Source organism: Dendrobates tinctorius, unplaced genomic scaffold (assembly GCF_039654945.1).
Source record: "Dendrobates tinctorius isolate UK_male_01 unplaced genomic scaffold, ASM3965494v1 ptg000162l, whole genome shotgun sequence".
Taxonomy (NCBI): domain Eukaryota; kingdom Metazoa; phylum Chordata; class Amphibia; order Anura; family Dendrobatidae; genus Dendrobates; species Dendrobates tinctorius.
The window spans coordinates 67,154,497-67,180,493 of NW_027361829.1; the positions used below are offsets into that span (position 1 = coordinate 67,154,497).

The 25,997-nt window shown below is 44.7% G+C and overlaps 1 protein-coding gene across 1 annotated transcript in view; it reads right to left on the minus strand.

Moving 5' to 3' along the window:
* Nucleotides 1-1,859: 1,859 nt before the first annotated feature.
* The window catches only part of TGM4 (transglutaminase 4), a 71,629-nt gene continuing 47,491 nt past the window's right edge, over nucleotides 1,860-25,997 (minus strand). Inside the window, exons 10-14 of the mRNA XM_073550083.1 lie at nucleotides 17,062-17,313; nucleotides 13,659-13,955; nucleotides 7,536-7,705; nucleotides 3,121-3,257; nucleotides 1,860-2,119 (exon numbers count right to left, since the gene is read on the minus strand). Of these exons, the coding sequence (XP_073406184.1) occupies nucleotides 1,975-2,119; nucleotides 3,121-3,257; nucleotides 7,536-7,705; nucleotides 13,659-13,955; nucleotides 17,062-17,313 (1,001 nt within the window). The 3' untranslated portion in view covers nucleotides 1,860-1,974. The remainder of the gene's footprint in view (nucleotides 2,120-3,120; nucleotides 3,258-7,535; nucleotides 7,706-13,658; nucleotides 13,956-17,061; nucleotides 17,314-25,997) is intronic.

The following is a 25,997-nucleotide window of genomic DNA, read 5'->3' on the forward strand; positions in this document are numbered from 1 at the left end:
GAGACTTGGTCGCTGGGGCGTCAAGGAGTTTGATCTGAGACATCGGGCCTGAATGCTCCTGCCTGGGAGCCATGCTCGTGTTGTTGTTCATGACTATATAGTGGGGAACGTTTTTCAAGAATCTGTCGGAGGTTGGGGAACCAGTGTAGGTTCTGTTGTTACGTCTATAATGGTTGGCTTTGATTATTATCAGGTGGAGTGCAATTTTCTGCCTGGGAGCCGTGCTCATGTTGGTGTCGATAGGGGCTCCTGTTTGGAATGACTACATAGTGGGTTTTACTGGGCACATTTTCAAGAATCTATCGGAGGTTTGGGGAACCAATGTAGGTTCTTTTGTTCACGGCAATAATGGTTGGCTTTGATTAATTATTAGGTGAAGTATCATTTTCGGAGGCGCCTGCAATGTTGCGGTCTCAACGAGGCAGAGGCGGCGGCTCAGGTTGGGGACTGGTCGCGCAGGTGGTGCATAGGATTGGACGATGCGGTTGGCTAGTTGCAGGTCTTGGGTGTGGCTGACCTTGTTGTACTGGTATTTTGGTGTAGGTTGGCATTGTGAGGTCTAATGGGGATCAGTTTTGATTGATTGGTCTTGGTACAGAAACATTGGTTACTCGAGCCGCAGAGTCGGCTCGGGTTGGGTTTTTGGTGGTGGTACTCGCACGTACAAGGTGTCATACGTGCTCGCGGTGGCGGAAAGGAGGGGGGTATTTGAAGTCGGTGGATTGCACAAAGAGCGGGGGGGTGAACCCAGTGCAGGAGCAGGTTACCCCTGGTGGTGCAATGGTATACTTGGTTAAGGTGGGTCCCAGCTATGCTGGGTCACAGCGGGACATGTTAATGTGGGACCCTGCTGTGCTCGGTCACAGCGGGGCATGTTAAAGTGGGTCCCTGCTGGGCTGGGTCCCAGCAGGACATTGGTTGGGCAACACTCGACTGGGTGTCCTCGAGCCGGTGTGGTGCGGCTGAGGGCACGTGGTGGAGCTGGTGTTGCAATCATGTACAATGGGTTTTGCAACACTCGGCTGGGTGTCCTCGAGCCGGTGTGGTGCGGCTGAGGGCACGTGGTGGAGCTGGTGTTGCAATCATGTACAATGGACTCTTCATTTACCCCCCCTCCTTTTGCTGGTGGTTATGTTTATGGAATATTTTTACGTTTATGGATAAAATGTTATTGCTTGTTTGGTGTTAATAAACAGGGCTGCTGTGGCCTTTTACATCCAATGTCACGCAGTCGTGTCTTATTTAAGTTAAGAAGGGGTAAGTGTGGGTTTTGGGAGGGGTCATTACAGTGAAGCCGTCAGTCAGACTTTCCTAAGTCATGTGTTTGCAATCATTTTCAGGAAGAAACTGAGTATTATCTGACAGAATTGCAGGGGTGTCAATACTTTTGGCCACAACTGTATGTTTCGTGCTTTTGAATTCTTCATTTCACCATTTCTTTGAAATACCTGCAATTTTGATGCCTGTTGAATCCTGGTATACAAAAAAATAACTGTAGTGTTTTACCCGTAAATTGCACCATTCTCCTATAAGTGCCCTAGGCAGCTGACTAATTCACTTACCAATTGTCTTAATTTACCCCTATTTGTGAAGAACACCATGTTTGCAACTGATTGAAGTTATAAATTTGCCATTGCATATGAACTGCCTGTACAGTATATATTTATGGAGGAGTCAAAAGAGATAGCTGATGGCCAAAAAAAATCAATTGAGCCATGGAATGTCTGACACCTATCTATTGTTTATGGGGCGCTTTAGAATTTTTCCTCATCAGACGCAGCACAAAAATCATCTAGCAAAAACAAATTCCATGAAAACCGGATGGTTAACCACAATTCTTATAGTTTTATTTTGTGTTCTTCTTATGATTTTATTTTATATTCATGGTTTGTCAAAGTGTTGTCAAGACCTGGTACACCAAAGGCTACAAGGCATTAATGTTACCGTACATTAAAATACTTAAAATACATCTTGTTAGGAATTAGTGATGTTGATAATCTTCTCTGCATGAATTCCTTTAATTTGCTTGGAAATGAGCTCCGCTACAATTTTCTTTTCTCCAGCTTTCTTAGGGGAGCATATAATCTTGGAACGAAAGATTCGTCCTGGTCCAACGTCCCTATGTATGAGGTGAGAAAACCGATATTGAAACATGCACAAAAATATGAATTTTAAAATTCATATAGAAATAACTCAAGGTCTTCCTACTTTCTCTATGTTTCTAGGGATCGTATTTAGTACCAGTAGCAATATACCTATTAGTGATGAGCGAGCGTGCTGGGATATGGTGTCATCAGTGTATCTTAAGAGTGTTGGAATAGTATCTTCGAGTCTCCGTGGCTGCATGTCTCGAGGCTGTTAGACAGATCTGGGGATTGCCTAACAAACAGGATAACATTTTATCCGAGCACGCTCACCCATCACTAATAGTTATGAAATGTAGGTCCTCCATTGCCCATATCTATATACTCAGGAAAGACAATCACTTTTGGAGTCTAAGGCTACGTGCACACATGGAAACCTCTTGAAAAAAATGGAAAACACTCAGAAGAATGTAAAAACCCTTTGCTGTGCATACGTTTAGGCTTTTGAAAATCTTTTTACGGCTTCAGGTTTCCAAAGACAACATGTACCATAGTTAATAGAAGTGAGTTGGCCATTCTTCTGGTGTTTTTCACTTGGAAGATGCTCTATACTTAAACAATAACAGTCAATGGCAAAGCTCAAAAGTCATCCAGACCTCCTTTGGAATGTTTTGCCGTCGTTTTGGCTTAATGCATTGGAAAAATTGACCGGAAAACAATAAAAAAAAATTTACAAAAAAGCTCTAAAATAAAACCCTACTGGCACCCAAAAACATCTGAAAAATACTCAGGAAGTTACAAAAAAAATGACACAAAATGATGCAAAAGATGCTTCATTAAAAAATGCAGAATTTCCTGAAGCAATTTCTGCTTGAAAAATTTCAGGTTCACCTGAGTTTAAATGACATCATGTGACCCCTAAGCCTATGCACATGCTTTGTCTTTTACCGTGATGTTTTACCAGAAGAAGATTCGCGCAACAATTGTTCAGCCATCGGCCTACTTCGATCTAATGTGTATGACCACCTTTACTTACTGTTGGTCAAACTTCTCCAGTTTGAAGATGCCAAGTCCTTCCACGTGCAGCTCACACTTCTCTAAGGGAATACTCAGAGTGTTTTTAAAGGTAAAGGTGCAAGTAAAATCCTCATTGATCTTTCCTGTGTCTGGCATCTATATTCAAAGGGTAAAACATACAGTGTCATTGGTCATAGACATTCACTGCACCAAATGATTATTGCATCTAGATTCCCTATCAGTATGTCTTTGGAGTGTGGCAGGAAACCGGAGAAACTCCAGGAAACAAACGCAAACACGGGGAGAACATACAAACTCCTAGCAAATGTCCTTGGTAGAATATGAATCCAGGACCACAGCGCTGCAACAACACCAAGCTGCAAACTTGGAATATACAGTGGCATGGAAAAGTTTGGGCTCCCCTGGTCAAATTTACTGTTATTGTGAACAGTTAGGCAAGTTGAAAATGGAATAATCTGTAAGGGGCCTAAAGTTAAAGATGACATGTTTCCTTTTTGTATTTGGCAAAAATATATACACTACCGTTCAAAAGTTTTGGGTCACTCAGACAATTTTGTGTTTTCCATGGAAACTCATACTTTTATTAATCAAATGAGTTGCCAAATGAATTTAAAATCTAGTCAAGACATTGACAAGGTTCGAAAAAAGATTTTTATTTGAAATAATAATTTTCTCCTTCATTCAAACTTTGCTTTTGTCAAAGAATGCTCCCTTTGCAGCAATTACATCATTGCAGACCTTTGACATTCTAGCAGTTAATTTGCTGAGGTAATCTGGAGAAATTTCACCCCATGATTTCAGAAGCCCATCCCACAAGTTGGTTTGGCGGGCACTTTTTGCGTACCATACGGTCAAGCTGCTCCCACAACAGCTCAATGGGGTTGAGATCTGGAGACTGCGCTGGCCACTCCATTACAGATAGAATACCAGCTGCCTGCTTCTTCCCTAAATAGTTCTTGCATAATTTGGAGGTGTGCTTTGGGTCATTGTCCTGTTGTAGGATGAAATTGGCTCCAATCAAGCGCTGTCCACAGAGTATGGCATGGCATTGAAAATGGAGTGATAACCTTCCTTATTCAAAATCCATTTTACTGTGTACAAATCTCCCACTGTACCAGCACCAAAGCAACCCCAGACCATCACATTACCTCCACCATGCTTGACAGTTGGCATCAGGCACTCTTCCAGCATCTTTTCAGTTGTTCTGCGCCTCACAAATGTTCTTCTGTGTGATCCAAACACCTCAAACTTGGATTCGTCTGTCCATAACACTTTTTCCAATCTTCCTCTGTCCAATGTCTGTGTTCTTTTGCTCATATTAATATTTTCCTTTTATTAACCAGTCTCAGATATGGCTTTTTCTTTGCCACTATGCCCTGAAGGCCAGCATCCCAGAGTCACCTCTTCACTGTAGATGTTGACACTGGCGTTTTGCATGTACTATTTAATGAAGCTGCCAGTTGAGGACCCGTGAGGCGTCGATTTCTCAAACTACAGACTCTAATGTACTTGTCTTGTTGCTCAGTTGTGCAGCGGGGTCTCCCACTTCTCTTTCTACTCTGGTTAGAGCCTGTTTGTGCTCTCCTCTGAAGGGAGTAGTACACACCGTTGTAGGAAATCTTCAGTTTCTTGGCAGTTTCTTGGCAGTTTCTCACATGGAATATCCTTAATTTCTAAGAACAAGAATAGACTGTCGAGTTTTACATGAAAGTTCTTTTTTTCTGGCCATTTTGAGAGTTTAATGTAACCAACAAATGTAATGCTCAGATTCTCAACTAGCTCAAAGGAAGGTCAGGTTTATAGCTTCTCTAATCAGCCAAACTGTCTTCAGCTGTGCTAACATACTTGCACAAGGGTTTTCAAAGGTATTCTAACCATCCATTAGCCTTATTACACACTTAGCAAACACAAAGTACCATAAGAACACTGGAGTGATGGTTGTTGGAAATGGGACTCTATACACCTATGAAGATATTGCATTACAAACCAGACGTTTGCACCTAGAATAGTCATTTACCACACTAACAATGTATAGAGTGTATTTCTGAATCATTTAATGTTAGCTTCATTGGAAAAAACTGTGCTTTTCTTTCAAAAATAAGGAAATTTCTAAGTGACCCTAAACTTTTGAACGGTATTGTATATACAGTGGGGCAAAAAAGTATTTAGTCAGTCAGCAATAGTGCAAGTTCCACCACTTAAAAAGATGAGAGGCGTCTGTAATTTACATCATAGGTAGACCTCAACTATGGGAGACAAACTGAGAAAAAAAAATCCAGAAAATCACATTGTCTGTTTTTTTTTCATTTTATTTGCATATTATGGTGGAAAATAAGTATTTGGTCAGAAACAAGCAATCAAGATTTCTGGCTCTCACAGACCTGTAACTTCTTCTTTAAGAGTCTCCTCTTTCCTCCACTCATTACCTGTAGTAATGGCACCTGTTTAAACTTGTTATCAGTATAAAAAGACACCTGTGCACACCCTCAAACAGTCTGACTCCAAACTCCACTATGGTGAAGACCAAAGAGCTGTCAAAGGACACCAGAAACAAAATTGTAGCCCTGCACCAGGCTGGGAAGACTGAATCTGCAATAGCCAACCAGCTTGGAGTGAAGAAATCAACTGTGGGAGCAATAATTAGAAAATGGAAGACATACAAGACCACTGATAATCTCCCTCGATCTGGTGCTCCACGCAAAATCCCACCCCGTGGGGTCAGAATGATCACAAGAACGGTGAGCAAAAATCCCAGAACCACGCGGGGGGACCTAGTGAATGAACTGCAGAGAGCTGGGACCAATGTAACGAGGCCTACCATAAGTAACACACTACGCCACCATGGACTCAGATCCTGCAGTGCCAGACGTGTCCCACTGCTTAAGCCTGTACATGTCCGGGCCCGTCTGAAGTTTGCTAGAGAGCATTTGGATGATCCAGAGGAGTTTTGGGAGAATGTCCTATGGTCTGATGAAACCAAACTGGAACTGTTTGGTAGAAACACAACTTGTCGTGTTTGGAGGAAAAAGAATACTGAGTTGCATCCATCAAACACCATACCTACTGTAAAGCATGGTGGTGGAAACATCATGCTTTGGGGCTGTTTCTCTGCAAAGGGGCCAGGACGACTGATCCGGGTACATGAAAGAATGAATGGGGCCATGTATCGTGAGATTTTGAGTGCAAACCTCCTTCCATCAGCAAGGGCATTGATGATGAAACGTGGCTGGGTCTTTCAACATCACAATGATCCAAAGCACACCGCCAGGGCAACGAAGGAGTGGCTTCGTAAGAAGCATTTCAAGGTCCTGGAGTGGCCTAGCCAGTCTCCAGATCTCAACCCTATAGAAAACCTTTGGAGGGAGTTGAAAGTCCGTGTTGCCAAGCGAAAAGCCAAAAACATCACTGCTCTAGAGGAGATCTGCATGGAGGAATGGGCCAACATACCAACAACAGTGTGTGGCAACCTTGTGAAGACTTACAGAAAACGTTTGACCTCTGTCATTGCCAACAAAGGATATATCACAAAGTATTGAGATGAAATTTTGTTTCTGACCAAATACTTATTTTCCACCATAATATGCAAATAAAATGAAAAAAAAACAGACAATGTGATTTTCTGGATTTTTTTTTCTCAGTTTGTCTCCCATAGTTGAGGTCTACCTATGATGTAAATTACAGACGCCTCTCATCTTTTTAAGTGGTGGAACTTGCACTATTGCTGACTGACTAAATACTTTTTTGCCCCACTGTATATTTTCATCTTTAATTGGAACAGAAATGTCAGAGCAGTACATCGGGCACATATGATGAATTGTGCACTGACTAAATGCACGATGCATAGAATATAGAGCAAACATAATACTAAACAAAAAAAAGTGCCAACATACCAAACAAAAGGAAGTACCAACCCAGCAGGATCACTGTACCCCAACATACAGTACATTTCCAAGTGGGACAAACCTTAGATCCTTGGACGAACCACAAGTGAAACCTACATCGGGGTGCAGAGAGCCTGCTGGGCTGAAACGTCATATTCATTGGTATATGCATGCACTTGTCATATTTCATTTTTTTTTTCATATTACCCTATTCCATATAAATTTGAGGGAACAAACAATGTTAGAATGCTCCAGCAGGTGTAGATAGACATATTCTCTGCACAAAGCATTAGTTCCAGGGAAGAAAATCTTCCTAATACACTGTTATACGTCAGCCCATAAAGTGCCTGTAGCATAGTGACTCTGGACTGGCTCTGTGTGTTCATTTACTCGCAGGGCTATAAATAAAGGGAAACTTGGGTGTTCTGTGGGTACCAAGCACATTAGAAAACCGGTAAAGGTTGCACAAAATGTCAGCGCTTTCCTATTTATTGGCTTTTACCACAAATAATGGATTATAGTTAATACATACCTCCACGTTGATTGGTGGGTATAGGAATGGTATGACCAGGGACTCACTATTTTTTTCTTGCCCCTCTTTAGTTTCTGTTATGACATTAAGTCTGATCATGAGCTCGTCATCTACTGTAGTCAGACACTTCATGTATTGGTCCGCAGCAACATTCATGGGAATGGTAGCAACTACATTTGTGATGCAACAAGAAAAGCAAAATAGGAAGATTAATGCTTAATGTTATAAATGAGGATCTGTAAGGTGTAGGTCTAGGGAAAAAGCGACTTCTGGTCTACATATAGTGTGATCTGGTGAGTTGTTATTGCAGTCATGTGAGTGAGACGAGGACAGGAGCGGCACTAAAAACCAGTGAAGATGGCAATCGGTAAGTATACTAATTAAATTATCTCTACACTACATATATATTTAGAAAGGTTTAGAGGAAAAAAGTTTAGTTAGTTTGTTGGGAGTTCATCTTTAAGTAAGATAGAGTTAAAGGGTGTCTAGCACTGCAGTAATCACCTGAAGGCCCTCTCCTAAAAAGGCAACCAGGATGTCATGATCCCAGTGCAGGGGGCTGATGTAAAAAATTGGTCAGAACTCGCTAAGGAGTCCTTCTCAGCTCTTAAGAAATGTTTCATGTCTTCCCCGGTGTTGGTTCTGCCAGACCCGTCCAAACAATTTATTGTGGAGGTGGATGCTTCTGAAGTAGGGGTGGGAGCAGTGTTGTCCCAGGGTCCGACCACCCTTACTAATCTCAAACCCTGTGCCTTCTTCTCCAAGAAGTTCTCATCCGCTGAGAGAAACTATGATGTAGGCAATAGAGAACTTCTTGCGGTCAAGCTGGCATTCGAAGAATGGAGGCACTTTTTGGAAGGGGTGGCTCACCCTAACACTGTTATCACTGATCACAAAAATTTGGCATACCTTGAGTCTGCTAAGAGGCTTACTCCTAGACAAGCCCGTTGGTCACTTTTTTTCACGCTTTCAATTCTCCATTACTTTTCAACCAGGGTCCAAAAATGTTAAAGCGGATGCGCTGTCCAGAAGTTTTGACCCGGTGTCTCCCCCCGAGCTGCTGTCCTCCATTCTTCGCCCGAGGGTGGTAGTGGCAGGAGTCTCGTCAGAGTTGGAACAATAAATTTTGAGGGCCCAGTGCCTAGCTGCGGCGGCCAGGCGATAAATTGTTTGTTCCAGATTTATTCTTCTGCAGGAGTTTCATGAGTCTAGGCTGAGCGCTCATCCCGTTATCACAGCCACTAAAGAGGCAGTAGCCAGGGTTTTTTGGTGGCCTTCACTTGGGTCCGATGTCAAGAAATTCATTTCTGCTTGTGGAGTTTGTGCCCGTTCCAAAAGCTCGCATAACCGGCCGGCTGGGGCACTCATAACTTTACCGGTTCCTGATAGGCCATGGACTCATCCCTCCATGGACTTTACTACCGATCTTCCACCTTCCAGGGGCAATGCCGTTTTCTGGGTGGTGGTGGACAGCTTTTCGAAACAGGCCCATTTCATTCCCTTGACAGCATTACCCTCAGCAGAAACGTTGTCAAAGTTGTTTGTGCTGCATGTGGTCCAATTGCATGGGGTACCCCTGAATGTTGTGTCTGATAGAGGTGTGCAGTTTGTGGCCAAATTTTGGAGGGCATTCTGTAAGAAATTGGGCATCTCACTCTCCTTCTCCTCGGCATATCACCTGGAGAGTAATGGTCAGACGGAATGCACCAATCAATCCCTGGAACAGACTCTCAGGTGTCTGACCTTCACCAGACAGGAAAATTGGTGTGATGCGTTACCGTTGGCGGAGTTTGCTTTTATCAACCGGGTGAATCAATCCACCAACATGTCCCCATTCCTGATCAATTATGGGTTTAATCCTCATTTTGGGGAATTTTCACGGGTAGATTCCGGTTGCCCAGGGGCGGAGGGTGTGACGGAGTCAGCTTACGCTGGGTCGTTTTCTTTAGAGTGGACCCTCTGGGTCGTGGCACCCACCCACCTAGGGTGAGCTAACCTTGTGAGGAACCACCCCCTATACAGGGAATGTCAGGGGCAAGACCAAGGGAGTGAGCCACCACGACAGCTGGAACCAGACGGCTAGCTCAGGTAGACACAAAGTACGAGTGTCTGACGACAAAGGACATGCAGGAAACAAGACAAGACGTGAATTCAAGGTATCTTCATTAAGGCAAACTCAGGGTAACATCAGGTGTAAAACGTGATAACAGGCAAAACACAGCAAGGTGCGTGCGTGCGTGGCACGCCAAGGTCCATGGCATGGTATGTGTCAGGTGGCACGCCAAGATACCGGCAAGGAGTCGATGGCATTACACTCCAGACAGCTGGCGATGATCAACAGGATCAGGGCTTCAGGCTGCGGACATCCGTTCCGGACATCAGGCCGCAGTCGTCAAGCTCAGGATCCCAGGCAGCGATCGGCAGGTTCTGGGCATCCGGCAGGCAAACCAGGGTTCAGGCAAGGAGGCAAGATAGATCTCCAGACATGGTGCGTGTTAGGGAACACGCCAAGGTCAGGTTCCGGGCAGGGTGCGTGCTAGGGGCACACCAGGGTCCAAGGCAAGGTGCGTGTGTAGGGGACATGCAGGTTCAAAGTGAAAAACACGGTGCGTGTGTAGGGGACACGCCAGGGTTCAAAGTTCAAAGTACAAGACTTGGTACGTGTGTAGGAACACGCCAGGGTTCAAGGTCCAAGGCAAGGTCCTGCGCGTGCCGAGGGACATGCCAGGGTCAGGGTACAAGGCATAGCCCTGCGCGTGCAGAGGGACACGCCAGGGTCAGGTTCAAGTCGGGGTGCGTGCTAAGAGACACGCCAGGGTTCAGGCTAAGGCAAGGGCCTGCGCATGCTAGGAGGCACGCCAGGGTTCAGGCTAAGGCAAGGGCCTGCGCGTGCTAAGAGGCACGCCAGGGTTCAGGCTAAGGCCTGTGCGTGCAAGAAGGCACGACAGGATACAAGCTAGGGCCTGTGCGTGCAAGAGGGCACGGCAGGGTATAGGCTAGGGCCTGTGCGTGCTAGAGGGCACGACAGGGTACATGGCAAGACCTGCGCGTACTTTTACAGAAGCACGGGGAGGTATGCCAAGGAGCAGGCCAGGGCCTGCGCATGCTATTAGAGAAGCACACAAAGCACAGTGCAGAAACAGTGTGGGTGCAAGGAAGCACAGCGAGCACGGCTGGGGCACTGGCTAGCTGGTCGGGCTGCGGCACAGACAGACGGGCAAGACTGAGGTGAACCTGGCTGAGGCATAACAGGCGACACAGCTGTCACCGGCCGATGAGCACGGCTGAGGCACAAGCAGGCGGGCACGGCTAGGGCGGGCACGGCTCAGGCACAGACAGGAGGCTAGAAAGGCCAGGCGCATGCAAAGGGCACGCAAAGAAACAAGGCGAGAAACAAAGCAAGGCAAGGCAAGGAACAGAGCAAGGAGCGGAACGTAGGCAGAAACACAGAGTCAGGTTATAGCGAGTAAAGGGCTAGCAGCGGAGCGTAGGCCGAAGCCCAGAGCCGGGTCAAGGCAAAGCCTTGAGACTAGCCTGGAAATGTGCAAGAGAGCACCATAGGTCAGAGAGCAGAGATGGTGCATGTGCCAGGAGGCACAACAGAGCACCAGGCAGAGAACAGGGCTAGCAGCGGAGCGTAGGCCGAAGCCCAGAGCCGAGTCAAGGAAGAACCTTGAGACTAGCCTGGAAATGTGCTTGAGAAGCACCATAGGTCAGAGCAGAGGACTGGTGCGTGTGCCAGGAGGCACAACAGAGCACCAGGCAGAGCAAAGGCAAAACAGGGCAAAGCAGGCAAAGGCAGAGAAAACAGGAAGGACTTCAAGTCAAAGCATAGCAAAGGTAAGACAGGGCAAAGCAGGCAAAGGCAGAGAACACAGGCAGAACTACAAGTCAAAGCATAGCAGACAAAACATGGCACAAAGGACAACACAAGACATGGCACAGGACAAAAAGCAGCATACAAGCACAGAGCGTGTGCAGAGACACACGACAGGGCAGAGTGCAGGGGCACAGAATACAGGGAGCGACTGAGCAGACCAAGCAGCCATGCTTCCTGTTCAGATCCTCCAGGATCATAGAGAGGGTCACATTGGCGAGTCCTCCAAGACCATAGAGAGCATTGCTGGATCAGGCTGTGCTGGAACATAGGAAAGGTCACATGATCAGGGGCTCCAGGATCACAGAGAGAATAGCTGGATCAGACAGTGCTGGAACATAGGAAAGGTCACATGATCAGGGGCTCCAGGAACACAGGGAGGATTGCTGCAGGCAGAGCAGAGACGGCTGGTCACACAGCAACGGCGTATAGCCATGAGGTAAAACACACATGCGCACTGGCAATGGCAGGCAGCCATGAGATGAGGAGCGCGTGCACACTGCTCCAGGCATCTTGCAGCACAACAGTCACAAGGTGCATGTGCACACTGCTTCCAGGGATCTTGCAGCATGAGACATAACGGGCATGAGAGTTCAGTGCACGTGCACACTGCTCCAGGAGTCATGCGGCATACCAGACATGGTGGGCATGATAGTTCAGTGCACGTGCACACTGCTCCAGGGGTCATGCGGCATAACAGACATGGCGGGCATGACAGGCATAACAGACATGGCGGGCATGACAGAGGGATCCGTTCAACGATTAAAAAGCCTCTGGGCTGAAGTTCGGCATAATATCTCTCGGACCCAGGGGAGGTATAACTATTTTGCTGACAAAAAGAGAGCCACGGGACACATGTTTCAGGTGGGAGAGAAGGTTTGGCTTTCTACACGTAACATCATCTTGAAGGTACCATCAGCTAAATTGGGACCAAAGTTCATTGGTCCGTATGAGATTGTGGACATAGTCAACCCAGTGGCATATAGGCTGCCTCCTTAAAAATATCCAATGTGTTCCATAAATTGCTGTTGAAACCCGTGGGGTCTGTCAAGGAGGAGCTTGTTGTTCCTCCAGTGTTGGTGGAGGGTCACTTGGAGTATGAGGTCGGACATATTGTGGACTCTCAGCGGGTGCGCCGCTCCTTGCAATACCTGGTCCACTGGAAGGGATATGGACCAGAGGATCGCTCATGGGTCCCTGCTCACTCTGTACATGCAGATCACCTGGTTCGGGCTTTCCATGCCAAATACCCAGGGAAGCCTGGGGGTCCAGAGATCCCCCGTTGAGAGGGGGTACTGTCATGATCCCAGTGCAGGTTTTGACCTGCACGTCAGGGGTTAATTATTGTGGCCTCTCTTTGGTTCAAGGAGAGCTTCTTATAGCCCTGGGAAACTCCAATCCCCGTCAGTTATACTTTTGCCTTTGGCCAAGTATGGTGACCCCTGTGTGCCTGTGCCTTCTGATTGTCTTCTAGCTTGCTTATATGGTTCTGACCTGGTTCTGTCCCTCTTTTGAGTTTGTCTCTTGATTCTGTACTGGGTATCTGCTTCTCTGGTTCCTGACTGCTGCTACGTCCTGACTATCCGTTCTGTCTAATCCTTTTGTACTGTCATGCTACCTCGTGCTTTGACCCCGGCCTGTTCTGTTTATATACCTGTCTATGTCCCTTGGTAACTTCGTCCCGTAGTTACCCTTCTAGGAGTTTTCCTGCTGCTCCTAGCTCTCTGGAGTTTAGGCCATGCCCCCAGCAGTCACGTGCTTCAGGTCCTGTTGGTCTAGCACGCATCTTCACCGCTGCTGCCCTGCTCCACAGGTATCTTAGAGCACAGTTTCTCTTACTCGGGACACACGCACTGGCTCAGTGAGCAAGTGCAGTGTGGTGTTCCTGACACAGGAGACCAGCAAGGGACATCAGCAGCAGTACAGAGGAGAGGCAGTCGTGCAGAAGGTGTGTGGTTTTTCTTATTTACCACCACAATGTGCCCATTTTAGAAAAGTTTATTAGTAGGGACATAATGCCATAATGAACCGGCCATCAATTCTTTTTTAGAAAATGTCACAAATAAAGAGGCCTTATGTGATTTTTTTTTTTCTGCATTTTTAGTGCAATACTGTTCCACTTATGCAAATTCTAGCAGCTTTGGAGTGAGTTGGTGAATAGAGGTTATGGTATGAAATAGGAGATTTTTTATGTTGAGGATAGTGATGGATATAGCTGTTAGAAGACAAGTTATTGCTTCACGTACCTTGTTTCTCCGCAACTTCTACGGTCTGTATGATGGATGCCAGTGAGGCTACAATTTTGCCTGTATAGGCCTGCAGCTGACAGCCAGCAGTGACAGTAACGGTTTTTGATTGATGTGATTCATTTTCAATCAATATATTAAGGGACAAGGGATTCCCGGGAGGTAACTCCTTTGCTCCTGTGATCTGTATTCTGGTGCCAGGTGGAGAAGCTGCTGGAGGAGCTGCAAACACTAAGCAAGCATCCGACTTCAAGTAAGAGCAGGCGTTTTGGAAAGTCTCCCTTTCTTCTGAAGAACCTGCAAAATAAAGATGAATTTATGTGTTAAACGTCAGCTTTCTACAACCCACACACCTTATTTTATATATTTTATATACCTTTTATATTTATTATGTTTCTTCATTATTGGGTCCATTGGAAGTGTTACGGTCCTGAGGACCGGTCGTGGCTGCCGGCGCGTTCGGTCCATGCGGATCGGTTGGGCTGGGCCTTTCATGCTCGTTATCCAGGTAAACCTGGGGGTCCAGTGGCCCCCATTGAGAGAGGGCTACTGTCATGATCCAGGTCGGGGTTTGTTTCTTGTTATTCTCTCCCGGTCTGGTTATGTGGGGGTTAACCTTCTCTGCCTTGTTTTGGGTTCTGTGTGGCTATTTCAGTCTGCTGTGGCCTGCAGACCAACATCAGTGATAGTTGATGCTTCCAGGCTAGAGCGGTTGACCCCATGATACCGTGTTTTGTCCTCTGCCTGTTAACTCTGTTCCCATGACTTCCCTTTCCTGCCACCCCACATGTCTTAGTGTTCGCTCCCTGTGCTTGGACCTCTTGGTATGTGACCCAGCTTGTCTTCTGACCTGTTTGACTGTCTCACGTCCCGGTTATCTCTGCTCCCCTCTGGCTCTGACTTCTCGCTTGTATTTGACCACGTGTATTGCTGTGACCTCTGGTACTTCTTTTCCTAACTGTTTCTCTGGTACTTCTTTTCCTAACTGTTTCTGACTCGGCTCGTCTGACCATTCTTTTGCCACCTGGAGGCGCCTGTGCTGCTGCTCAGTGTTGCTACACTGTGTGTGCAACCTCTCTTCCCTCCCCAGCATCCACGGGTGGAGGTTGCGCTATACTGCACTGCAGCAGCATTACACTTGCATTTCTCCCTGTTAAATGCCATTCTATTAGTTGCTGACCATTGTTCAAGCTTATCTAGATCCTTCTGAATCCTTTCTCTGTTTTCTCCTTGTTAGCTATCCCTCCTAGCTTTGCATCGTCTGCAAATTTGATTAGTTTACCTTCAGTTCCCTTATCTAGATCATTTATAAAAATGTTGAGCAACACTGGGGCCAGGACAGAGCCTTGTGGTACCCCACGTGAAACACATTTAGCCTTGTCAATCCCATACGTAGCCTTGGTCAATTTTTCAATAAGTATAGTATGAGATACTCTATCAAATGTTTTGCTGAAGTTGAGATATACTATATCTACCACATTTTCCCAATCCACCCAGTCAGTGATTCCATCATAGAAGGAAATTAGATTAGTCTGGCATGACTTGTTTGCTACAAATCCATGCTGACTCTGGTTAAGTACTATATCAATATCAGATTAATAGTGGATGTGAATATGCAGCTTCCATCCATGGCCACTAAACAGGTGACGGAGCTGTGTTGTTCCAATATAAAAGTACTGGAGAAACCCTTTAATTGCTGAAACATAATCATTGCTATTTTACTACGCAAACTTGCTAGCAATACAAAATTCTTTAGTTTCAAGACCGAGACCTCAGTCCTTAAAATACACACAATATATATTGTATATACATATATTTATACACATAGTTCTGATTGCTATATGAGTATATAGTGCACAGCACACAAGTCATATCATCAAAAAGTTAATTTAGTTCAGTTCTTCAATACAAAAAGTGAAACTCATATATTATAGAGTCATTGCAAACATAGTGATCTATTTCAAGTGTTTATTTCTGTTAATGTTGATGATTATGACTTACAGCCAATAATGAAAACCCAGAAGTCATTATCTCAGTAAATTAAAATAATTAACAAAAAAACACCTGCAAAGGCTTCCTAATCATTTAAAAAGGTCCCTTAGTCTGTTTCAGTAGGCTTCACAATCATGGGGAAGACTGCTGACTTGACAGATGTCCAGAAGGTAGTCATTGACACACTCCACAAGGAGGGTAATCCACAAAAGGTCATTGCTAAAGAGGCTGGCTGTTCACAGAGTGCTGTATCCAAGCATATTAATGGAAAGTTGAGTGGAAGGAAAAAGTGTGGTAGAAAAAGATGCACAAGCAACCAGGATAACCACAGCCTTGAAAGGATTGTTAAAAAAGGCCAATCAAAAATTTGGGGGACATTCACAAAGAGTGGACTGCTGCTCGAGTCATTGCTTCAAGAGTCACCACACACAACCGTATCCAGGACATGGGCTACAAGTGTCGCATTCCTTGTGTTAAGCCACTTATGACCAATAGACAACTCCAGAAGCATCTTACCAGGGCCAAGGAGAAAAAGAACTGGACTTTTGCACAGTGGTCAAAGGTGTTGTTTTCAGATGGAAGTAAATTTTGCATTTCATTTGGAGATCAAGTTCCCAGAGTCTGGAGGAAGAGTGGAGAGGCACACAATCCAAGCTGCTTGAGGTCTAGTGTGAAGTTTCCACAATCAGTGATGGTTTTTTGGGAGCCATTTCATCTACTGGTGTAGGTCCACTGTGTTTTAACAAGACCAAAGTTAGTGCAGCCAACTACCAGGAAATTTTAAAGCGCTTCATGCTCCCCTCTGCCGAAAAGCTTTTTGGAGATGGAAATTTCATTTTTCAGCAGAACTTGGCACCTGTCCACACTGCCAAAAGTACCAATATCTGGTTTAAAAACATCAGTTTCACTGTGCTTGATTGTCCTGCAAGCTCGCCTGACCTTAACCCCATAGAGAATCTATGGGGTATTGCAAGAGGAAGATAAGAGACACCAGACCCCAACAATGCAGACGAGCTGAAGGCTGCTATAAAAGCAATATGGGCTTCCATAACACCTCAGCAGTGCCATGCCGCATTGATGCAGTAATTGATGCAAAAGGAACCCCAACCAAGTATTGAGTGCATTTAGTGAACATACATACATTTCAGTAGGCCAACACTTCAGATTTTAAAATCATTTTTAAAGCTGGTGTTATAAAATATTCTTAATTTACTGAGATAATGACTTTTGGGTTTTCACTGGCTGTAAGCCATAATCATCAACATTAACAAAAATAAACACTTGAAATACATCATTCTGTTTGTAATGACTCTATGTAATATATGAAATTCACTTTTTGTTTTGAAAAACTGAAATAAATTAACTTCATAATGATATTCTAATTTTGTGAGAAGCACCTGTAGCTACTTACCCTCCTTGTGCTTGTACTCCAACGTAATATCTTCTCTCAGGTTCTTATTGACCGCTTTAGTACTGATGAATTTCCCAATGCTCTTTTTCTCCTCCTTTAGCATGGTTAGCTGCTCATCTCCATGCATTTCTTTCACCATCCATTCTATCCTGTCAGCATTTACTTCAGCAAACACAAACTTGGCATCATATGGAAGGTACACCAGTCCCTTTTTTATAGCGGTCAGAGAACATGGGCCACACTGGAAGATCCCTAGAGATGGAAATATAGAGGAAAGTGAGCATTGATAGTCAAACATTAGCAGTAGAAATTTGAAATGATTTTTTTGTATTTTTTGCTTTTGCTGTGAGGCACCTCTCCTCAGCATCACTATGGATATGTGAACGTTTCCTGAAAGGGCTATTGTTATCACATACATTGATGAGATATTGTGAGGTTATGCCATCATTTTTTGATCAGTGGGACCTCTGGGAACCCCACTAGTCCTGAGAATAAATGGGCCAAGGAGAAGATTTAGTGATTACGGTACTTTTATCACTGCCTGTAAAATTAGATACAGCTGTAACTTGAGATCGGTATGGAAGCTTCTTCATTTTTTGGAATATAGGGGTCCCAGAGGTTGGACCTTCACTGACCACAACATGATAGTATATCCTAGATATGTCATCCGGATACACGTATTGCCAAAATGGCAACTGGCATAATACAACTCAGTAGTCAGGTTCAATATAATTCCTTCCTTATCAAACTTAACCTTAAATGTTCAGACAACTTTAGTAGACTTGTTTCTCAAATTATACGTGAACCAGTAAAATAATTGTCCCAAAAACCTCAAAAAAGTGTACAGGAAATTACCAAAAACCAAAAGATGCTTCAGGAAAAAAAAAAAACAGACATTTCCTGCAGTGTCTTCTCTTGAAAGACTCAGTGGGCTCTCCTCCCTGAAAAAGACATTGTGTGCACACACCCTTAGGCTGTGTGCCCACATTGCGTTTTCTATGCGTTTCTGCCACGTTTTTTCAGGAATCGCATAGCGGTAAAATCCGCAGCATGTCCATTCTTACTGCGGAATAGCGGCAATTCTGCCACCATAGGATTGCATTAAAATGCTCACTTTAGGCATGTGGCTATGCCCACCATGCGTAAAGTGAGTGCTTCATGTGCGGATGGTACCTAGGGTCTGTAGGAGAGGAGACTGTCCTCCATGCCCTGGGTACCATAATCCTGTAAAAAGTAGAATTAAAATAAAAAATTAGGATATACTCACCTTCTGATGGCCCCCGGAATCCTCTCGCCTCTCAGCCACGCTGCCAGCATCTTCCTTTCCTAGGGATGCATTGCGCAAATCACCTGAGATGACGTAGCGGTCTCGTGAGCGTGACGTCACAAAGGTCCTTCGCACAAAGCATCTCCGGGAGCGCCACTGAGGACATCGGGTGCCGTCAGAAGGTGAGAATGCAATATTTTTTATTTTTTTTATTTTTTTTTACATTCTATTTTTTACTATTGATGCCGCATTGGCAGCATCAATAGTAAAAAGGTGGTCACACTTGTCAAGCACTATGCTTGGCATGTGTGACCAACCTGTCAATCACCTTTCCAAGCGATGTTTCAAATCACTTGGAAAGCGCAAGCATTCTGCAAGCTAAAGGCGCTTGCAAAATGCTTGTGTTTTGCGGGAAAATGCATGCGAATACCGCATGTGTTTTACCTGCGGCAGGGAGTTGCGGAAATGTTGCGGACATTTCTGCAGCATTTCTGCAACGTAGGCACTTAGCCTTAGGCTTTATTCACGTGACACATTTGTACTTTATGTTAGTGGTAAATTTTGGCTGTTATTTTTTGCATTTATTTGTGAAAATATCGCAATTTTAGAGAATTTCTTTTTTAATTGCTGTACAAAATAATTAATAAATAAAATTTCCCATATGTCTAATTTACATCTGCATCATTTGTCAAGCGTCATTAGGTTTTGTAAGGATGTTAGAGGGGTTAAGAATTTAGCAACAATTTCCCCGTTTTTCAACAAATTTACAAAAGCTCTTTCTTTTGGGACCTATTCAGATTTAAATGGATTTTGAGGGATCTATATATTGGAAACTCCCCAAAAGTGATTCTGTTTTAAACCGGACCCCTAAAATACTTCAAAACTGCTTTCAGAATTTTTTTTTTTTAACTCTTCAGCTGCTACCCAGGAATTATTACAAAGTGGAATGAAAAACAAAATATACATTTCACCTTTAAAATGTTGCTTTAGCCCCAATTTTTTCACTTTTGCAAGCGGGAACAACAAAAAGTGAACCCTACAGTTTGATACCCACTTTCTTACAAGTACGGTGATACCCCACATATAGTCAAAAAGTTCTGTTTGGACAAATGGCAGAGCTCAGAAGAAAAGGAGCAATATTTGAATTTTAGAACACAAATTTGGCTAAAAGAGATTGTGTGCACTATGTCCCATTTATGTAAAGGGGGTTAAGTAAAAATGTTCATTACTCTTTGCTAACTGGTACTGCTACATGTTTACATGTATTACCACAGATATGTAATGGTACTGCTACTCCTTTTTGGGTATTACCATTGTGTGTCTCTACGTCTTATTGTTATTGTTGCTTTTATCTGTACATAATGTGATAATGTTTTTTGTTAGGAACGGCGGAACACAATAAACAAAAATAAATAATAAAGTGCGTTCGCCACTCGGGGTCCACCGTGCAGTAGGTGTTACACCGCTGCTAGGTAATGACAGACGAGCAATATGGCGGTATAATGCGCACGGGTTCAACTTCACCCGAAGTGCGCAGAGCGGGCTCTGTTCACACACAGAGGCGCCGCAACATAAACATACAAAAACGCAGAGCCTGTTAGTGTCACAGGCCTCAGGTAAATGCACACACGGCATCTGGTCACAGGAGCAGGACCTAAGACAGAGGAGCTGCGTCCGTCTAGACCTACCGTGTGTGTGGCGTCGCTACTGCGAGCGCCAAGAAGGGCTGCAACTGCAGCGCGGCATAGGACACTGCCGCTTGACGACAAAGCTAGAAAGCAAGCCCAATGTCGGATGCTAGCGTAGAGGTGCGGTGTGCACAGTGGCCTAAGGCTTGCCACTGACTGGCGCTGACTGCTGAACTATTTCCCTATTGTGAGATGCCAAGGGGAGAGGTACTAGAAAACAGGTATATTTCTCCCCGTTTCATTTCATATGTCTCCCTGTACTGATGATGAAGCCAGTTTATTTCACTGTAATCCAGTCCTGGTTTCCTTAGTGATCAGCATGGAAAGGACTGGTAGTTCCCCCTCCACTTATTCAATCCAGGTTTTGGTCTCCTGACTGGTCCAGCTGATATAATCAGGAGGAGCTGGGATCTCTCAGTCTATCTCATCTGCTGAGCTGGGAGCTGACACAGTAAGATTACATGGACTTGTTTGCTGTTATATAAGTTTATTTTGTAGTTAGCCTGCTATTGTAAGTTAGTGGCCAGACGGCCTTAGATGTTTTATTTCATGTTTGGCATGTGTAACATTGAGTAACAAGTGTGCACAATAAATATGCCGTGTTCATATCCATGTGGAACTTGCTAGTCTGCTGAAGTGACTTCATAGCCACACGCTTGTGCCAAAGCAAAGATCCCATCTGAGCTATCTATTCCCCACAAATGGTGTTTCGAATGCGGGCACTTGTGGCTGCTGGACTGTGACTGCAGAGAAAACGCTGTGTATGTCCTGGCTGAAAGCTTCTGCGCTTTTGAAGAGCCAAGAGTCCAGTAATATGGAGGAACTAGTGAAGCAGTTATTGCAAGCAAATGTGCAACAACAGCAGACTAATACTTGCTTCCAGAAGGCTCTGGAGCAGCAACACCAGATGCAGCAAGAGCAGTTGGAGGCAATAAAACAGGCCTTGGTTCAGCAACCCCGAGATGAGTGAGACCGTGCACAAAGCGCTGCTAGTGCGCAGAAAGCCGTACAGAAGACTTTGCTTAACCCCTTCCTGACATCCGACGTACTATCCCGTCCACGGTACCTGGGCCCGTATGACCGTGGACGGGATAGTACGTCTACCGCGATCAGCGGCGCCCACGTGGTGAGCGCCGCTGATCGCGGCCGGGTGTCAGCTGATTATCACAGCTGACACCCGGCACTATGTGTCAGGGGCGGTCACGGACCGCCCCCGACACGTTAACCCCTTGCACACCGCGATCAAACATGATCGCGGTGTACCGGGAGTTAAAGGGAAGCATCGGGAGGGAGGGGGCTCCCTCCGTGCTTCCCTGAGCCCCCCACGGCAGCGCAATGTGCAGCGCTGCTGCCGGGGGCTCCTATCCTCCAGGCCCCAAGATGGCGACGGGGGCCTTCGGGGACCTGAGGAAGCTGGCTTCCTCAGTGCCTGCAAAGCGCAGGCAAGAGGAAGTCTTCTTCAATGCCTGTGGCAGATTGCTGATCTGTCACAGTGATCTGTGATGTGACAGATCAGCGATCTGTCACAGGACAGTGATGTCCCACCTGGGACTATGTAATAAAGTAAAAAAAAAATTTAAAAAAAATGTAAAAATAAATAAAAAAAAAAATCGCCAAAAAAATTAGAAAAATAAAAATATTCCCTCAATAAATCCATTTTTTAGAAATAATAAAAAAAAAACAATAAAAGTACACATATTAGGTATCGCCGCGTCCGTAATGACCCGCCCTATAAAACTGTCCCATTAGTTAACCCTTTTAGCGAACCCCTTAAAAAATAAAAATAAAAAACGAAGCAAAAAATGATTTATTATCATACCGCCAAACAAAAAGTGTAATAACGCGCGATCAAAAAGACGCATATAAATATCCATGGTACCGCTGAAAACGTCATCTTGTCCCGCAAAAAACGAGCCACCACACAGCATCATCAGCGAAAAAATAAAAAAGTTATAGCTCGCAGAATAAAGCGATGCAAAAATAATTATTTTTTATATAAAATAGTTTTCATTGCATAAAACCGACAAAAACATAAAAAAACGACCTAAATGAGGTATCGCTGTAACCGTACTGACCCGAAGAATAAAACCGCTTTATCAATTTTACCGCACGCGGAACGGTGTAAACGCACCCCCCCCCCCAAAAGAAATTCATGAAACGCTGGTTTTTCTTCATTCTGCGTCCCAAAAATCGGAATAAAAAGCGATCAAAAAATTTCACGTGCCCGAAAATGGTACCAATAAAAACGTTAACTCGTCCCGCAAAAAATAAGACCTCACATGACTCAGTGGGTCAAAAGACGGAAAAATTATAGCTCTCAAAATGTGGTGATGCAAAAACTATTTTACAATAAAAAGCGTCTTTTAGCGTGTGACAGTCGCCAAACATAAAAACCGCCATAAATAGTAAGTCAAACCCCTCGTTTTCACCCCCTTAGTTAGGGAAAAATAATAAAACTAAAAAAAAAGTATTTATCTCCATTTTCCCGTTAGGGTAAGGCTGTGTGCACACGCTGCGGATTAGGTGCGGATTCATCCGCGCGGATTTTGTAAAATCCGCAGGTGAAACCGCAGGTCAAAAGACCTGCGGATTGCTCTGCGGTTTTGTCCTGCGGTTTTTCATCTCCTCAATAGAGGAGATGGCAAACCGCAGGAGAATCCGCAGAAAGAATTGACATGTCAATTCTTTCTGCGGATTGAAAACCGCAGATAATCCGCGTGGAAAATTCCGCACCGTCTGCACCGCAGTTTTTGATTCCCATAGGGAATCATGGTACTGTACACCGCAGCAGAAACTGCTGCAGGTCCGCAGCAGCCAAAACCGCTGCGGAACCGCAGCAAAATCCGCAGCGTGTGCACACAGCCTTAGGGTTAGGGCTAGGGTTAGGGGTGTGTTGGGGTTAGGGTTGGAGTTATAATTGGGGGTTTCCACTGTTTGGGCACATCAGGGGCTCTCCAAATGCAACATGGCGTCTGATCTCAATTCCAGCCAATTCTGAGTTGAAAAAGTCAAATGGTGCTCCTTCCCTTCCAAGCTCTGCCATGCGCCCAAACAGTGTTTTACCCCCACATGTAGGGTATCAGCCTACTCAGGACAAATTGCAAAACAATTTTTGGGGTCCAATTTCTCCTGTTACCCTTAGGAAAATAAAAAATTGGGGGCAAAAATATCATTTTTGTGGAAAAAAATGATTTTTTTTATTTTCACGTCCGAGTGTTATAAACTTCAGTGAAGCACTTGGGGGTTCAAAGTGCTCACCTCACATCTAGATAAGTTCCTTAGTGGGTCTAGTTTTCAAAATGGTGTCATTTGTGGGGGGTTTCCACTGTTTAGGTACATTAGGGGCTCTCCAAAGGCAACATGACACCCGCAGACCATTCCATCAAAGTCTGCATTCCAAAACGTCACTACTTCCCTTCCGAGCCCCGACGTGTGCCCATACAGTAGTTTTCTCCCACATATGGGGTATCAGCATACTCAGGACAAATTGGACAACAACTTTTGGGGTTCAATTTCTCCTGGTACCCTTGGGAAAATAAAAAAATGGTGACTAAAAGATCATGTTCGTGGAAAAAATACGAATTTTTTTATTTTCGCGCCCGGGCGTTATAAACTTCTGTGAAGCACTGGGGGGTTCTGAGTGCTCACCACACATCTAGATAAGTTCCTTGGGGGGTCTAGTTTCCAAAATGGTGTCATTTGTGGGGGATTTCCACTGTTTTGGTACATCAGGAGTTTTTCAAACGCGACATGGTGTCCGATCTCAATTCCAGCCAAAAACGTCAAATGGCGCTGCTTCCCTTCCGAGCTCTGCCATGCGCCCAAATAGTGGTTTACCCCCACATGTGGGGTATCAGCGTACTCAGGACAAATTGCACAATAACTTTTAGGGTCTGTTACCCTTGGAAAAATAAGAATTGAGGGTGAAAAGATCATTTTTGTGGAAAAAATATGATTTTTTAATTGTATGGCTTTATGTTATAAACTTTTGTGAAGCCCATGGGGGTTCAAAGTTCTCACCACACATCTAGATAAGTTCCTTGGGGGGTCTAGTTTCCAAAATGGGGTCACTTGTAGGGGGTTTCCACTGTTTAGGTACATCAGGGACTCTCCAAACGTGACATGGCGTCCGATCTGAATTCCAGCCAATTTTGCATTGAAAAAGTCAAACGGCTCTCCTTCCATTCTGAGGTCTGCCATGCACCGAAACAGTGGTTCCCCCCACATATCAGGTATCAGCGTACTCAGGACAAATTGCACAATAACTTTTGCAGTCCAATTTCTCCTGTTACCCTTGGTAAAATAAAAAAAATTGAACCTGAAGTATTTTTTTTGTGAAAAAAAGTTAGATGTTCATTTCTTTTTAAATATTCAAAAAAATTCCTGTGACGCACCTAATGGGTTAATAAACTTCTTGAATGTGGTTTTGAGCACCTTAAGGGGTTCAGTTTTTAGAATGGTGTCACTTTTGGGTATTTTCTATCATATAGACCCCTCAAAGTGGCTTCAAATGTGATGTGGTCCTAAAAATAAAATGGTGTTGTAAAAATGAGAAATCGCTGGTCAACTTTTAACCCTTATAACTTCCTAACAAAAAAAAATTTTGATTCCAAAATTGTGCTGATGTAAAGTAAACATGTGGGAAATGTTACTTATCAAGTTTTTTGTGTGCCGTATCTCTGTGATTTAAGGGCATAAAAATTCAAAGTTGGAAAATTGCGAAATTTTCAAAATTTTTGCCAAATTTCCATTTTTTTCACAAATAAACGCAAGTTATTCGAATGAAATTTTACCACTAACATGAAGTACAATATGTCATGAGAAAACAATGTCAGAATCACCGGGATCCATGGAAGCGTTCCAGAGTTATGACCTCATAAATGTACAGTGGTCAGAATTGTAAAAATTGGCCCGGTCATGAACGTGCAAACCACCCTTGGGGGTGAAGGGGTTAAAATGACCGCAGACGATGATGTGGAAGCATACCTCACTGTGTTTGAACGTATTGCAGAACGTGAGCACCTACCGCTGGACAGATGGGCTGAGGTAGTTGCTCCATTTCTGAGCGGAGATCCACAAAAGGCCTATTACGATCTGAGTGGAGAGGATGCTATGGACTATATCAAACTCAAAGGTGAAATCCTGGCAAGGCTGGGAGTAAACACGTATGTACGCGCACAGAGGGTGCATATATGGAATTTTGTGGAGCATCAGCCAGCCCGCTCACAAATGCATGATCTCATCCATCTAGTAAAAACATGGCTGCAACCAGAGGCTTTGACGTCCGCACAGATGGTGGAGCGTGTTGTTCTAGACAAGTACCTGCGGTCCTTACCCGCTAAGATCCAGAGGTGGGTTGGACAGGGTGACCCTAGTACCGCTGACCAGTTGGTGAATATGGTCGAACGCCACAATGCTTCTGAAAGCCTACTCCAAGGGACATTAGCACCCCACTGGCTCCCCAAGAAACCGCTGGAGAGTCCTGCGAAACCTACTTCATCTTCAAAAGAAGAGAACGTCACAATGAAGGGTAGCAGACCTACAAAGGACTATGGAGGTGGTACGGGCTCACATCAAGCCAGCAGACCTCGTCTGGGATCTCCATCGAGGAGACAAGGGCCTATACAATGTTGGCGATGTCGCGGGCTTGGCCATGTAGCAGCTAACTGCCCAATGACTACAGAGCCAATGGACTGTAACGCTATGAGGCGTCTTTCGTTATATGTGCAGTCAGTCTGTGTGGCGGAGACCCTCACGGGAAATGAACAACACGTGTGCCACGTCGAGGTTGACGGTTATAGTGTGAATGCCGTCTTGGATTCTGGCAGTCAAGTAACTTTGGTACATGCCAGTTTGGTGGACTCTAGTGCCCTAACGAACTTAACCGTGGGCATTAGTTGCATCCATGGGGATACTAAGAACTACCCCACTGCCTGGGTTACTCTTGTCACGCCAGTAGGGACCAAAAGACATCAGGCAGC